We start from the raw sequence: 17206 nt of genomic DNA, 5'->3' as shown, positions 1-17206 counted from the left end.
AGTGGAGGAGATATGGGAAGGGGAGAATAATGCCGGGAATTGTTGGATTAATGAACGAGGGGCATTTGGACATCGCTGGGTCTTTATTTGCTGCAGTTTAGAGGGGTGAGGAGGGGATCTCATAGAAACCAACTGAATAATTACAGGCCCAGATTGAGTGATGTGAGGAGGATGTTTCCAGTCGTGGGAGAGTAATAATAAGATGTACCCGTACCTTTACAATGGAGATGAGTCAGAGGCTGGTGAATCTGTGGAATTAAATGCCGCAGATGGCTTTGGAGGCCAAGTCATTGGGTATTTTTAAAGCGGAGAATGATAGGTTCATGATTAATAAGGGTGTCAAAGGTTACGGGGGAAAGGCTGGAGAATGGGGTTGAGATGGAAAATTAGATCAGCCATGTTTGAATGGCAGAATGGACTTGATGGGGCGAATGGCCTAATTCTGCTCCTATGACATTTGTCTTATGGAACGGCAATGTCAGGGCCAGTGGCGGATCAGAAGGGGAGAGAAAAGAGAGAGAGAGAGAGAGAGAGAGAGAGAGAGAGAGAGAGGGGATGGGGGAGCATCAGAGGTAAGGGTAACCTGGGGAAAATTAAATGATGAGATTCAAGAGTCAAGAGTGTTTTATTGTCATATGTCCCAGACCGAACAATGACATTCTTACTTGGTTGTGGACTACCCAGGTGGAATATGAAGTGTTGTTCTTCGACTTTGCATTGGGTTTGACTCTGGCAGTGGAGGAGGCCGAGGACAGATAGGTCAGTGTGAGACTGGGAAGGGGGTGAAATGGCATCAACCAAGAGCTCAAGGCGACACTGATATGACGCCGGCAAAAGGTTTTGAACATTTCAAAATCCAGCCGTGACAAACAAAAATGTTGCGACACTTGAAAAAACACCGTGCGTCACCACCGCGTCATACGTCAACGCACCGCGTATATTTCGGTGACCAGATACGTCAGTCAATGATGCCGGCAGTCGCCGAAAATATCGGCAAGTGGGACAGGCCCTTTAGTCTGCGCTTGGCAAAGTCAAATCTTAATCACATAAGATAAAATAAAAAGCTAGCTTTATGCAGTTCAGTTTCCAAGTTAATCTATCTTGTGTGTGTACTGAATTGAAGGGTATTGTGCAGAGTTGTTACATAATTCCAGTCCGACCTCTAGCATCACTTACCCATGTCCTCCAGAGATGTGCAGAAAGGAACAGCAGATGCTGGTTTAAACCAAAGATTGACACAAAAAAGCTGGAGTAACTCAGTCAGACAGGCAGGGTCTCTAGAGCAAAGGAAAAGGTGATGTTTCGGGTCGAGACATTTCTTCAGACTGAAACGTCACGTATTCCTTTCCTCCAGAGATGCTGCCTGACCCGCTGAATTAGTCCTGCACTTTGTGTTCTGCGCAAAATTCAAGCTTCTGCAGTTCCTTGTGTCCACATAAATTCCCGTTGTTTCTGCTTTGATGCCACCGAGTGTCTACAGAAGCGGTCTATATCAGATGCCACCTCTGTGGAAGGCACCTGGTGGTATTTCCTGCTTGCGTGTCATGTCAGGAGATGGATGTCCACCGGCATCATCTACAACTTTAAAACTTGCCGAGGGTTGCAATCTTCCCACTTAACGACTAAACCAGCCTGTTAATCAGTGCATTTCAGCCCTGCACCAATGACAATCTCTCCGCCAAAGCAAGCCTGACATGAAATCAATGTCCTAATCTGTACGGATCACTCTCACCAATTGTACACCCAGAAAGTCTAGCATTTTTGTTGTCTCCTTCACAGAATATGGATATCCCAATACGCTGAGTCTTAAAGCTTTCAGTTTTAACTGTTTCAAGTTGAAATGAATACCCAAAATATCCAGTAGGAAAAGCCATTCTTTATTCAGCATACCAGTGTGAAATTCCAACCCTGCAGAATTTATAGTTTTTTTCGAGATGCTGTACAGCACGGAAACAGGCCCTTCAGCCCACCGAGTCTGCCCAAACCAACGATTCCCGCACATCAATGCTAATCTACACACAATAGGGACAATAGAGGCCCGGGAACCGTTGGAGCGAGTGGAGGAGGGTCAGGGCATCTGAAATCTGTAACGTTCCACACTCCATAGGGAGGGTTCTGGTGGAAGCCGCTGATTGGTGGAAGCAGACTAGAGGAAGCAGCTGATTGGGTGCAACCTCAGGTTAGCATTTCTGCTTTCTGGTTAAAGGTACAGTGCTTTAGTAAAGGTACAGTGAGCTTTAGTAAAGGTACAGTGAGCTAAGGGTACAGTGGGCTAAAGGTACAGTGCTTTAGTAAAGGTACAGTGCTTTAGTAAAGGTACAGTGAGCTAAGGGTACAGTGCTTTAGTAAAGGTACAGTGGGCTAAGGGTACAGTGCTTTAGTAAAGGTACAGTGCTTTTTGTTTATATAATAAAGGTACAGTTTAAAGGTCAAGAGGGAGCAGCTGTTGTGAGTCAGATACCTGCTGATTTCTCCCAGCAGTTTCCATTGTACTGTACTTGTATCGGATCCAGGGTAAGGCGGGAGAATGACAGTCAGAGCAGTGTACTGTTCTGGATGTCAGATGTGGGAGGTCATGGTGTCGGATGGCCCTCCAGACGTCCACATCTGCACCAGATGCATCGAGATGGGGCTCCTAGGGACCGTATTAGGATCCTGGAGCAGCAGCTCAATGACCTCTGTCTGGTCAGGGAGAGTGAGGAGGTCATAGAGAGGAGTTATAGGGAGGTGGTCATTCCAAAACCACGGGAGAGAGACATGTGGGTCACGCTAGGGAAGGGCAAGGGGCAGAGGCAGGGACGAGTGAGTACTCCAATGTCGGTACACCTTGCAAATAAGTACTCCTGTTTGAGTACGGATGGGGGTGACAGCCTACCCCGGGGGTAGTGACAGCGGACGGGCCTCCAGCACAGAGACTGGTCCTGTTGCTCCAAAAGGTAGGGACAAAAAGAAGAGGGCAATAGTAATTGGGGACTCTATTGTTAGGGGGTCGGATAGGCGATTCTGTGGATGCAGTCGGGAGACCAGGATGGTGGTCTGCCTCCCTGGTGCCAAGGTCTCGGACATGTCTCAACGCGTCCAAGATATCCTGAAATCAGAGGGAGAGGAGCCTGAGGTCGTGGTACAAATAGGTACAAATGACATAGGTAAAAAAAGGGAAGAGGTCCTGAAGGGAGGATTTAGGGAGTTGGGAGGAGAGTTAAGGAAAAGGGCCCAAAAGGTAACAATCTCAGGATTACTGCCTGTGCCACGCGACAGTGAGAGTAGGAATGGAGCGAGGTGGAGGATAAATGCGTGGCTGAAAGACTGGTGCAGAGGGCAGGGATTCAAGTTTCTGGATCGTTTGGACTTCTTTTGGGGAAGGTGGGACCTGTACAGAAAGGATGGGTTGCACTTGAACCCGAAGGGGAACTAATATCCTGGCGGGGAAATTTGCAAAGGCTACTGGGGAGACTTTAAACTAGAATGGTTGGGGCGAGGGACTCAAATAAAGAAAGCTAGTAGACAGAATGGGAGGCAGGAAGCAGAAAAGGGAAGCACTCGGACACAAGAGGAGAAAGAAGAAAAAGGAAATAAACAGAGAATAAGAGGCGGGGGGTTTCTTAAATGGGCATATTTTAATGCTAGGAGCATTGTAAGAAAGGTGGATGAGCTTAGAGTCTGGATAGACACCTGGAAGTATGATGTTGTGGCGATCAGTGAAACATGGTTGCAGGAGGGGTGTGATTGGAAACTAAATATTCCAGGATTTCGTAGCTTCAGGTGTGATAGAATTGGAGGGGCAAGAGGTGGAGGTGTTGCATTGCTAGTCAGGGAAGATATTACAGCAGTGCTTTGGCAGGATAGATTGGAGGGCTCATCTAGGGAGGCTATTTGGGAGGAACTGAGAAGTGGGAAAGGTGTAGCAACACTTATAGGGGTGTATTATAGACCACCAAATGGGGATCGAGAATTGGAAGAGCAAATATGTAAGGAGATAGCAGATATTAGTAGTAAGCACAAGGTAGTGATTGTGGGAGATTTCAACTTTCCACACATAGACTGGGAAACACATTCTGTAAATGGGCTGGATGGTTTGGAGTTTGTAAAATGTGTGCAGGGTAGTTTTTTGCAGCAATACATAGAGGTACCTACTAGAGGAGGGGCAGTGCTGGACCTCCTGTTAGGAAATGAGACGGGACAGGTGGCAGAGGTATGCGTTGGGGAGCACTTCAGGTCCAGTGATCACAATACCATTAGTTTCAATATAATTATGGAGAGGGTCAGAACTGGACCTAGGGTTGAGATTTTTGATTGGAGAAAGGCTAACTTTGATGAGATGCGAAATGATTTAAAAGGAGTGAACTGGGACATTTTGTTATGGGAAAGATGTAGAAGAGAAATGGAGGACATTTAAAGGGGAAATTTTAAGAGTACAGAATCTTTATGTTCCTGTTTGGTTGAAAGGAAACAGTAAAAATTGGAAAGAGCCCTGGTTTTCAAGGGAAATTGGACATCTTGTTTGGAAAAAGAGGGAGATCTACAATAATTATAGACAGCATGAAGTAAATGAGGTGCTTGAGGAGTATAAGGAATGTAAAAAGAATCTTAAGAAAGAAATTAGAGAAGCTAACAGAAGACATGATGTTGCTTTGGCAAGTAAGGTGAAAGTAAATCCAAAGGGTTTTTACAGCTATATTAATAGCAAAAGGATAACGAGGGATAAAATTGGTCCATTGGAGAGACAGAGTGGACAGCTATCTGCAGAACCAAAATAGATGGGGGAGATATTGAACAATTTATTTTCTTCGGTATTCACCAAGGAGAAGGATATTAAATTATGTGAGGTAAGAGAAACTAGTAGAGTAGCTATGGATACTATGAGTTTCAAAGTAAAAGAAGTACTGACACTTTTGAAAAATATAAAAGTGGATAAGTCTCCAGGTCCTGACAGGATATTCCCTAGGACATTGAGGGAAGTTAGTGTAGAAATAGCCGGGGCTATGACAGAAATATTTCAAATGTCATTAGAAACGGGAATAGTCCCCGAGGATTGGCATACTGTGCATGTTGTTCCATTGTTTAAAAAGGGTTCTAAGAGTAAACCTAGCAATTATAGACCTGTTAGTTTGACTTCAGTGGTGGACAAATTAATGGAAAAGATACTTAGAGATAATATATATAAGCATCTGGATAAACAGGGTCTGATTAGGAACAGTCAACATGGATTTCAACAAAATAGAGAGAGTACAGAGGAGATTTACTAGAATGTTGCCTGGGTTTCAACAATTAAGTTACAGAGAAAGGTTGAATAAGTTAGGTATTTATTCTCTGGAGCGCAGAAGGTTAAGGGGGACTTGATAGAGGTCTTTAAAATGATGAGAGGGATAGACAGAGCTGATGTGGACAACTTTGAGAATAGGGAAGATTCAAACAAGAGGACATGACTTCAGAATTAAGGGACAGAAGTTTAGGGGTAACATGAGGGGAAACTTCTTTTTATTTTTTATTTTTTTATTATTTATTTATTTTTTTATTTTATTTTTATTAGAAGTACGGTAAATTACAATCTTACACAACACATATATCTTAATACAGGGGAAACTTCTTTTGAGAGTGTTTCAGAGAGTGGTAGCTGTGTGGAATGAGCTTCCAGTGGAAGTGGTGGAGGCAGGTTCGTTGGTATAATTAAAAAATAAATTGGATAGGCATATGGATGAGAAGGGAATGGAGGGTTATGGTATGAGTGCAGGCAGGTGGGACTAAGGGAAAATAATTGTTCGGCACGGACTTGTAGGGCCAGGATGGCCTGTTTCCGTGCTGTAATTGTTATATGTTATATATTATATGTTAATTTACACTTATACCACACCAATTAATCTACAAACCTACCTGTCTTTGGATTGTGGGGGGAAAACTGAGATCCTGAAGTTACCCACGCAAACCACAGGGAGAACGTACAAACTCCGTTCAGACAGCAACTGCAATCGAGGTCAAACCTGGGTCTTTGGCGCTGTAAGGCAGCAACATTACCACTGAGCTACCATTTTATAGTTTGCATTCATTTAAACATAGTGTGTCTTCAAAATCGGCAAACACAGTACTGACCAAGGCTAAGACAAAGGGTAAAATACAAAGCAAGCACAAAAGCTTCAAAGTGCGCACCACCAGATCTGGGAACACTTTCTTCCCCTCTGTTATCGGACTTTTGAACGGTCCTTCCATAAGCTAGGAGCAGTCTGATTCACCTCTATCCCATTGTGGACATTGGACTTTGTCTCTGCAACTGAAGTGCTACAATACTGAGAGCTATATTCTGCACGCTGTATCTTATGTGATTTGATTGGATTTGTGGGTTGTGCAAAGGAATTTCACAGTGCTGTGCATACATGATAATAAAGAACCATCGAACCATTGAACCACTGAACATTTTTCCCAGAGGGCGGTGAGTGTATGGAACGAGCAGCCAGAGGAGGTAATTAAGGCAAGTACTATCACAATATTTAAAACACATTAGGACAGGTACATGGATCGGAAAGGTGTAGAGGGATATGGGCCAAACGCGGGCAGGGGGCACTAACGTATATTGGCATTGTGGTCGGCATGGTTATGTTGGGCTGAAGGGCCTGTTTCTGTGCTGTCTGTGACTATGAATTTTAATAAAGTGCTTGATTAGTTTATTATGCAGACCATCCACCAATATCTTCGAGAGAGAGAGAGAGATCCTGATATAGGCACTTTTAAAGACATTATGCGATTTGAAGGCAGTTCTTTGTCATGCTTGAGAATTTCCAGATGGGTTTCTACCAAGTGAATGAAAGAGGAAATGAGGAATTTATGGACTGTTATTAGAATTTGGACTCCTTACCACAGAGATTACACTAAAGCAAAGATTATAACATCATTTTCAAATTTGATAGGATAAATATTTTAAAAGGAAGTATTTAAAAAATGATTCAAGAAATCCAGTCGGATGTGAAATCTTGGTAGATAAGCCCACTTGGAGAGCAGGCCTTGAGGCCGGTCAGATAAATATCCTCCATCTATAAATGTAAATTTCTCCTTAGAAATTGAAGATGATATCTCTGTAATCACATGTGGGGATTCAATTCACAAGTCCAATGAATTTAGACTTTAGTCTTTAGAGATACAGCAAGGAAACAGGCCCTTCAGCCCACTGTGTCCATGCCAACCCGTGATCACCCTGTACACTAGCACTATCTTACACACTAGGGACAATTTACAATTTTACCGAACACAATTAACCGAAAAACCTGTACATCTTTGGAAAGGAACCGGCACACCCGGAGAAAACCCATGCTATCGCAGGGAGAACGTACAAACTCCGTACAGAAAGCGCCTGTAGTCAGGATTGAACCTGGGTCTCTGGCGCTGCAAGGCAGCAACTCTACTGCCGTGCCACCCTGCCGCCCCGGGAAAGTGGAATATTTTTTTCAGACAAAAGTTGTAGGCCGATTACAAAGTGATGACTTTAATGATTATTCGTGAGGATCCCAATCATGTTTTGTCTAAATGTGGAAGTATTTGCAACAAGGTTAAAAATAACAAAGTCCATATTCCTTTACCTGATGAGGATGGGTATTGCTAGTGTGTGTTTCTGGTTCAATATAATCAAACTCTTTGCCAGAGGTTGAGAAGATTTATTATATAAAATTATATCATGATGCTGTGGGCCGAAGGACCTGTTCCTGTGCCTTAATGTTCCATGTCCTATGTTCCAAGATGACCACATTCTCAGAGGTGATTGGGAAGTAAACACCATCAGGCAATGGAGGGATATGGATCATGTGCAGGCTTGAGGAGATTAGTTTAACTGACATCATGCTCAGCACAGACATTGTGGGCTGAAGGACCCTATATTCATAAGGTCATAGGTTATCGGGGCAGAATCAGGCCATTTGGCCCATCAAGTCTACTCCGCCATTCAATAATGGCTGATCTATCTCTCCCTCTCAACACCATTCTCCTACCTTCTCCCCACAACCCCTGACACCCGCACTAATCAAGGATCTGTCAATTGTGACAATATAACCCTCCGCCTTCAAAATGTGCAATGACAGCCTCCACAGCGTTCTGTGGCTATGAATTCCACAGATTCACCACCCTCTGACTAAAGAAATTCTTCCTCATCTCCTTTCTAAAGGCACGTCATTTTAGTCTGAGGCTGTGGCCTCTGGTCCTGGACTCTCCCACTAGTGGAAACATCCTCTCCACATCCACTCCATCCAGACCCCATGTTCTATTTCATGCTCTGTTTGATTCTCAGGCGGCACGTGGCTAAACAGCTCAGATCATTTGAATTTTGGGTCTGAGCTATTTTTAAGTCAGACTAATGTAGTGGGGTGGGGGATGGGGCGTGGGGGAGTAATTTTGCCTAGAGGATGTTACCAGGTACAGAACTACGCCGGCACTGGGTTAAATGCCAACTTACATAAAGATTGTTTTTTTTATAAATCACTTGAGACATTAAAGCACCAGCTCCTGCTTACATCATGGCCTGATGCTAAGTAAATATGGCATTTGGAATAACAAGAATATCTGGTGTAGAATGACAAATTAGTGCTTTTGTCCGATTCACCGGGGAACCAATCGGCAGTCCCATTAGAGTGGGGTGCGTAACCAGGGAGAAATTGTGAACACTCCCCACAAAGGGGCAGAAACACTTGCGGGCCTAATGGGTGAATATCAAATTAATTTACAATCTACATCCGTTCCGTTCCATTCCACAAGGGACATTTTTCATCTGGCAGAAAGGTTTATAGAGATGCCTTATCTGCCCCTTGAGTGATAATGTTCACTGCACTTTATTAACGATTTTTTTTCTGAGACTGTATTTTGCTTGGTCAATGAAACCACTTGCGGATTAATCTGATCATTTTTAAAAACGATGCGTATAAAGTGAAATCTAATTTAAAAAGTTGATCAGGACATCAATTAACGAGACAACAAGATATTCAACCAGACATCACCTGCAGTGGGTTCATGAATTAGTCTAAATTTTTAGAAGCGAAATTCTAAACAAAATGTTTTAATTAATTGAAAATTGATTTATTTTTGCAGTGACTAATTAGATGTTATGTTTTTCTACTTTCAGACTTCACGGCGATCTTCGCAATTGCCGAAGCCACAAGGTAAAAACATGGTTCATTGAATGTGTGAACTGGCATCTAAAAAAACGGCAGAGTTGCTGCCTCACAGCACCAGAGACCCGGGTTCGATCCTGGCTACGGGTGCCGTCTTAGAGGCATTTGTACGTTCTCCCTGAGACCGCGTGGGTTTCCTCCGGGTGCTCTGGTTTCCCCCCACAGCCTGAAGATGTGCAGGATTATAGATTAATTAGCTTTTGTAAATTGTCCCCAGTGTGCTGGATAAAACTGGTGCATGGGAGATCGTTGGTCGGTGCAGACTCGGTGGGCCGAGGGCCTTTTTCCACACTCTATCTCTCAACTAAACGAAACTAAACTAGGATGTACAGTCTATTTGATCTTTAATGTATCACTCATTCAGCTTGACAGTTCTCAGTGTAGTTGTGATTAGAATGTCACCTTTGCTATTCTGCATGTTTAACAGATATCCTCTAGAAGAAAAACACACCTTGCATGGATGGCATGGTGGCGCAGCTAGTAGAGCTGTAGCCTCACAGTGCCAGAGACCCAGGTTTGATCCTGACCTTTGGTGCTGTCTGCGTGGAGTTTGCATGTTCTCCCTGTGTCCGCGTGGGTTTCCACCGGGTGCTCTGGTTTCCTCCCATATCCAAAAACTGCGGGTTTGTAGGTTAACTGGCCTTCTGAAAATGGCCCGACTGTATAGGGAGTAGATGAGATAATGGGAAAACATTGAATTAGTGTGATCGATGGTCGCTCTGGACTCAGTGGGCCCAAGGGTCGGTTTCCATGCTCTATCTAAACACTAAACTCTAAACTATAATCGGCATTAAAAGCAGAGCAAAGAGAAAAATTAGCAGCTGTAAACTACATCTTACTTACCTGAGTAGGACTCTGTTGGGCTTTTAGTTTTTCACGGGATATTTTTAGTTTATTCGAAATTAAAATTCATTTTTAATTCTATTCAAAAATTTTCAAAATAAAAAATAGATACAAATCAAAATCTGTGCAAAAAAACTTAATCCTCAATACGTTAACTAGTGTCATGCATAGTGTGTTCACACTTATTTTTGATCAAAAGACAAAGTGCTGGAGTAATTCTTTCATCAGAAAGCATCTCTGGAGAGCATGGATAGGTGTCATTTGTGGTGGAGACATCTTCAAACTTATGACAGTAGGGTGGGATAAAGGGAATAAAATGAATAACGTTTAATGCAAGATAAAGTCTAGTAAAGTCCGATCATAGACAGTCCAAGAGTCTACATTGAGGAAGATAGTAACTCAGGACTGATCTCGAGTTATTGGTAGGATGGTTCAGTTGCCTGATAACAGCTGGAAATAAACTGTCCCTGAATCTGAAGGTGTGTGCTTTCACACTTTTATACATTTTGCCTGATGGGAGAGGGGAGAAGTGGGAGCCAGGGTGTGCCTCATCCTTGATTATGCTGCTGGCCTTGCCGAGGCAGCGTGAAGTTTAGATGGAGTCAATGGAAGGGAGGTTGGTTTGTGTGATGGTCTGGGCTGCGTCCACAATTCTCTGCAATTCCTTGCAGTCTTGGTTGGAGCTGTTCCAAAACCACAGCTCGGGTTGCACCAAGGCCAGCGATGACAGGACAAATGTGTAAGATAAGGAAATAAGAGGAGAAAATTGTGGAACCAGATGAAGAAATATAGTTGGAGGGGGAGGGAGAAAGGGAGAAATAAGTGCAAGTCCAGTTGAGGCACAGGGAAGAGAGGAGGAAAAGGGGTTTGTTTGTAAGTTAGTTACCTAAAATTCGAGAATACAATGTTCATACTGTTGGGTTGTAACCTACTGGTGCTGTTTTGGGTGTGGCCTTACTCTGGCAATGGAGGAGGCCCAAGAATTTTTTTTTGTAAACCAGCATATGTATTTCTTTGTATCTCCTTTAAACAATGCACTCTTACCATTCATGTGGCCCCGTGAGGTGATATCCCGTCCCTTGCTTGTGGGTGCCCCTCAATGTCCAACAGCAGAAGGAGGCTAGACTGTGGTCCTGCCCCACAGAGGCTTGGCCTTGGCTGCACCGAGCTTCAATGCATCCCTCAGCACGTACTCCTGCTGTTTGGAGCTGGCCAGTCGGCAACATTCACTGATGGATTCCTCACCCATCTGCCAATCGAACCTCCCCTCCTCACCTGTATCCACCCATCACTTGCCAGACTTAGCACAGCCCCAACCTCTCTTTTCCAGCTTTCTCCCCCTGCTACAATCTGTCTGAAGAAGGGTCCAGGCACAAAACGCCACCTGTCCATGTTCTCCACAAAAGCTGTTTGACCAGTTGAGCTTAGCCAACGCTGCTATTTTCGGAGATATAGTAAATTACATTTTCTCCTTTCCTTTCTCTGACTTCACACTATTTCTAAGTAAATTAGAAGCTTGTTCCAGGTTCTTCAAGGACATGTCTAGGTTTGGCAGCAAGGTTATACAGTCAATTTGATCTTTAATACATCATTCATTCAGCTTGACACTTCTTACTATAGTTGTAATTAGAAAGTCTCCTTTGGTATTCTGCATGTTTAACCTACAAATATCCTAAACAAGATAAACAAACATTGCAGGGATGGCTGGTAGAGCCGCTGCCTCGCGGCGCCAGAGACCCGGGTTCGATCCAGACCTCGGGTGTTGTCTGCGTAGTGTTTGCACGGTCTCCATGACTGTGTGGGTTTCCTCCGGGTGCTCCGGTTTCCTACCACATCCCAAAGAATTGAGTTTAGTTTAGTTTAGAGATACCACCGAGTCCGCGCTGGCCAGCGATCCCCGCACACTAATGCTGGTCCTACACACACTAGGGACAATTTACAATTATACCAAGCCAATTAACCTACATACCTGTACGCCTTTGGAGCATGGGAGGAAAACGGAGATCCCAGAGAAAACCCACGCAGATCATGGGGAGAACGTACAATCTCCGTACAGAAAAGCACCCGTAGTCAGGATCGAACCTGGGTCTGGCGCTGTAAGGCTGAAAATCTACCGCCGCGCCACCGTGCATGATTGATAGTCGGCATAGACGGTCTGTTTTCATGCTGCATCTTCAAACTCTAAACCATTAAAAGCAGAGTAAACAGTAAAATCAGCAGCTGGAAATGGCGGAGAGGAATTAATCCTTAATGTGAATTCGATACCAAGCATTAACCTGTCAATATCTCTTGTTGGATGTCTGCAAACTTGCTGTTTCCTTGCAGAGATTTCTGATGAGGGTCAATGTTGGGTGGGGTGATTACCTGCATTGGTTCATTTTCTTGCTGTGTCTCCTGAAGATAGTTTGTTCACGTTGAGAAGAAAAGTCCACAAAGACAACTTAATACTGTTTTTACCCAGCATGTAAAACACGTCGTAGTCTCATATCAATCAAACTGCTGATAACATGCCAGGCTGCAATTTGTGCAAGTGGTTCCAAGATTATTTTCATTCCATAAAACTATTGCAGCAACAAAACTGAACATTTGCATAGTACATAGACACTACATACAGCACAGGACCAGATCTTTCAGCCCACAATGTCTGTGCCGAACATGATGCCAGCTTAAACTAATTTCCCCAGCCTGCACGTGAGCCATATCCCTCCATTCCCTACGTAATCACGTGTCTATCTAAAAGCCGCTGGGACGCAAGTCGGGGCCTGATCAACCCCGGCTGGGTTGCCTGGGCGAGGCTGTCTGATGTTGTGAGACCCGAAACTCCCGATGACCCCAGATCACGTCACTGAGGATACGTCCCAGCGCATCGAGAAGATGTATATTTTTCACATTGGTCGGCACAGACTCGGTGGGCTGCAGGGCCTGTTTCCGCACTGTATCTCTAAACTAAACTAAACTAAAACTAATTCATTCAGACAGTCCATTCTCTAAAGCCAACCACTGTTACATTTCTGACAGCATGAAGCTGACAGCCCTTATTAATTATAATTTATGTTACTGAATTAGTAAACCAGCGGTCTGATCCAACATTCCAAGAGGAATTGGATTCACTACCCACCATGGCAGTTGTGCAGAGACAGAATGAACAGCAGATGCTACAGTCTTGCATGGAACACAAAGTGCTGGAGTAATTCAGTAGATTAGGCAGCATCCGTAACTTTTTCACGCAAAGGGTGGCGGTCGTATGGAACGAGCTGCCAGAGGAGGTAGTTGAAGCAGAGTCTATCGCAATGTTTAATAAAGATTTAGTGAGGTACATGATGGGACAGGTTTAGAGATATAGGAAGGTGGGACGAGTGTAGATGGGACATATTGGCCAGTGTAGGCAAGTTGGGCCAAAGGACCTGTTTCAACACTGTATGACTCTCATCATTATCATCGGCAGTCACTCGAAACGAGTATGACTGTCTTCTCATGGAGGACGCCTGTGCGTGACTTTATTTAACTTGGAGAGACAGACAGCCACCACATTGTCCTTGACAGATCTGGGTCAGGAACCAGTGGCATGGAGTCGAAGACGATCGGAGACCCGTTTCTGCTGCAGCCTTCATCCGCCTTCTCAGCCGTTGTGATGCTCCACTAAGGTCAGCCATCATCCTCCGCCTGTTCCACCGTTGAGGTCTTGGTTGGATTGCTCTTTGTCAGAGACCTTACCACCATGGGTGGCCCCACCAGGAGCACAGCTCCAGACGGCATCGCTCTCAGGATCTCAGGACCACACAAGCTTCTCCACCACAACAAGGTGACAATCCACGGAGAAGTGGATGACTCTATGACTCTATCTCTGGAGAACATGGATACGTGACACTTCGGGTCAGGATCCTTCTGTAAGGGTGAGAACATGGTCAAATGGCAGGAGAGCAGCCGGAATCACAGAGGGGGAGCAGTGAATGAGGGTCTCACAGAACTCCCATCAGAGGGAGGAGGAGGACTTCTTCAAAGTAAGCATATGGTGAGGAGAGTATGCAGTGGAGCAGTAAAATGGAGACATAAAACACTGTAGATGCTGGAATCATGAGCAAAAACACAAAGTACTGGAGTAACTCAACGGGTCAGATAGCATCTCAGGAGGACATTGTGCCTTCCCCCACAGTGGTAACCATTGTGGGGGGATGATTTTTTGTGTGTAAGTGAATATATTAGTTTGTGTCCATGATGGCTGCCGGAAGGGAGAGAGTACGCTGGCGTGTTTTAGCTGCCGCTGCTCTCTCTTCACATTGTGTTTTTGATTTTTTTGTCTTTGGAGCGAATTGTGTCTTTAATTTGTGTATTGGTGATGTCCTTATTATTTATTTTACTCCGACTGTATGTTTTTTTTTAAACTCTTGTTAATTTCTGTAAGGTGTCCTTGAGACTTTGAAAGGCGCCCGCAAATAAAATTTATTGTTATTAAATTTATTATTATTATTATGGATAGGCCACGTTTTGGGTCAGGACTTTTCAATGTCATTGGGCTGGAAAGAGTGCAGAGAAGATTTACGAGGATGTTACTAGGACCCAATGGCCTGATCTATAGGGAGCAGACTAGGAGTTTGGACCACAGGATGCTGAGGGGTGATCATATAGAGATGTATAATATCATAAAGGCAATTGCTAGAGGATCTTATAGAAACATATAAAATTATAAAAGGACGGGACAAGCAGGAAAAATGTTCCCAATGTTGGGCAAGTCCAGAACCAGTCTTAGAATAAAGTGGGGGCCATTTAAAAACCTTTTCACACAGAAAGTTGTGAATTTGTGGAATTCCCTGCCACAGAGGGCAGTGGAGGCCAAATCACTGGATGGAATTAAGAGAGAGTTAGATAGAGCTCTAGGGGCTAGTGGAATCAAGGGATATGGGGAGAAGGCAGGCACAGGTAATTGATTGGGGACAATCAGCCATGATCACAATGAATGGTGGTGCTGGCTTGAAGGGCCGAATGGCCTCCTCCTGCACCTATTTTCTATGTTTCTATAGAGTCTTTTACCCGAGGTTGGGGAATCAAGAACTTAAGAGAAGACATAGTCTTAAGTTGAGAGGGGAACAATGTAACGGGAACCTGAGGGGCAACTTTTTCACACGGAGGCTGGTGGGTGTATGGAACAAGCTGCCAGAGGAGGTAGTTGAGGCAGGTATTATAACAACTCTTTTTTCCCATGGAAGTGGAATCAAAAAGTTGATAGTATAGGTATCAAGTGAGAGGGTAAAGATGTAATGGGAACATGAGGGTGAAACTTATTTGCACAGAGGCTGATGAGTATAGAACAACTTAGTAGGTACAATAACAACATTTAAAGAACATTTGGACCGGTACATGTATAAGAAAGGTTTAGAGGAGATATGGCCAAACATGGGCAGGTGGGACTAGTGCAAATGGGGCTGGACACAAAATGCTGGAATAACTCAGCGGGTCAGGCAGCAACTCTGGAGCAAAGGAATAGGTCATGTTTCATGTCGGAACCTTCTTCAGACGGATAAATAGAGTGTAGAAGTGGCATCTTGGTCAGCATGGGCAAGTTGGGCTGTAGGGCCTATTTCCGTGCTGCACGACTCTATGAGGTTATGACTCCACTGATGCTGCCTGACCTGCTGAGTAAATCCACACTTTGTGTTCATGGTGATTGTGAACTTCAGTTTAGATCAGTAAAAAATGATGGTTTATCACAGGTAAAAGACCCTTCTGGTTCACAATGTTGTTCGGGGCAGGAAGCCTGAACTACCCATGGCCTGTATGAGACTCCAATCCCTCACTGATGTCACTACCACGTAATTGCCCTCTGAAATGACCAGTCAGTCTTCTTAATTTCATCAAAGCGAATTAGTCAGCTCTGTGGGGTGGCACGGTGGTGCAGTGGTAGAGTTGCTGCCTTTGAGCGCTTACAGCACCAGAGAGCCGTGTTCAATCCTGACTATGGGTGCTGTCTGTACAGAGTATTACTTTCTCCCCGTGATCTGCATGGGTTTCTCCGAGATCTTCAGTTTCCTCCCATAGTTCAATGACGTACAGTGTTGTAGGTTATTTGGCTTGGTATAAAATGTTTTTTTTTTATTGTCCCTAATGTGTGTTGGATAGTGTGAATATGCGTGGATCACTGGTTGGTGTGGACTCAGTGGGCTGAAGGGCCTGTTTCCACAATGTATCTCTAAACGTAAACATAAACCTAAGCAATGGACGATAAATAAATCCATAAAACCACAAGTCATAGGAGCAGAATTAAGCCATTCGGCCCATCCAATTATGGCTGATCTATTTTTTCCTCTCAACCCAATTCTCCTGCCTTCTCCCCATAACTCTTAATGCCTTTACTAAACATGAACCTGTCAATGTCCGCTTTAAAAGTACCCAAGGACTTTGCCTCCACCGCCGTCTGTGGCAATTAATTCCACAGATTCACCACGCTGGGGCTAAAGAAATTCCTCCTCACCTCCTTTGTAAGGGTACGTCCTTTTATTCTGATGCTGTGCCCACTGGTTCGAAACTCTCCCACTATTGGAAACCATTCCATGTCCGCTCTATCTAGGCATTTCATTATCCGGTAGGTAATGCATCCATTTCTAGTGAGGCTTGCATCTTAACAAATAAGTATTTTAAATGAGGTTTCTTCTTCATTCCAACAGATTTGCTTACAACAGCAATCAATGCATTGACGGCTGCCATTTCCCGACAGATACACATCTACTGCAACAACTTTGACATTGATTACCAAGTTGCTGATGTAGATGACACAGAATCTGCGCCAGAAGTTCAGGCCCAGCTCGTCCATGAGAGCTTCAGCTTCAATATTTATGCCATGCACGGAGTCCCTGGGCTCTGGGCTGGGAGGTGAGTTGGAGCTGTCTATGGTTTACTTTTAGAAGATAGACACAAAAAACTGGAGCAACTCAGCGGATCAGGCAGCATCTCTGAAGAAAAGGAATAGGTGATGTTTCGTGTCGAGACCCTTCTTTAGACTGAGAGTCAGGGGAAAGAGAAACGTGCGATAGAGACAGTAATAGCAAGAGAGATATACTGTATGGAACAAACGGATGAAAGATATGTAAAAAGTAGCGATGATCAAGAAAAGATAGAGCCCACATTGTCGGCTTGGGCCATGTGATAATGAGCTACACAGACAGTGAAACTCAACACTATGACAGTGAAACTAGCATGGCGACTAGGGCAGGGGAGGGACGGAGAGA

General features: G+C 44.2%; 1 protein-coding gene across 2 annotated transcripts in view; it reads left to right on the top strand.

Annotated features, from left to right (window-relative positions):
• The window catches only part of LOC129707687 (phosphatidylinositol 4-phosphate 3-kinase C2 domain-containing subunit beta-like), a 177868-nt gene that overhangs the window by 42044 nt on the left and 118618 nt on the right, over positions 1-17206 (top strand). For both annotated transcript variants that reach the window (XM_055652882.1, XM_055652883.1), the window contains exons 10-11: positions 9095-9131; positions 16646-16850. In XM_055652882.1, coding sequence (XP_055508857.1) covers positions 9095-9131; positions 16646-16850 — 242 coding nt within the window. The remainder of the gene's footprint in view (positions 1-9094; positions 9132-16645; positions 16851-17206) is intronic.

This window comes from Leucoraja erinacea, chromosome 22 (genome assembly GCF_028641065.1).
Source record: "Leucoraja erinacea ecotype New England chromosome 22, Leri_hhj_1, whole genome shotgun sequence".
Taxonomy (NCBI): Eukaryota; Metazoa; Chordata; class Chondrichthyes; order Rajiformes; family Rajidae; genus Leucoraja; species Leucoraja erinaceus.
The sequence above is the reverse complement of the archived record's forward strand: the minus strand, read 5'-3'. Positions and strand labels throughout refer to the sequence as shown.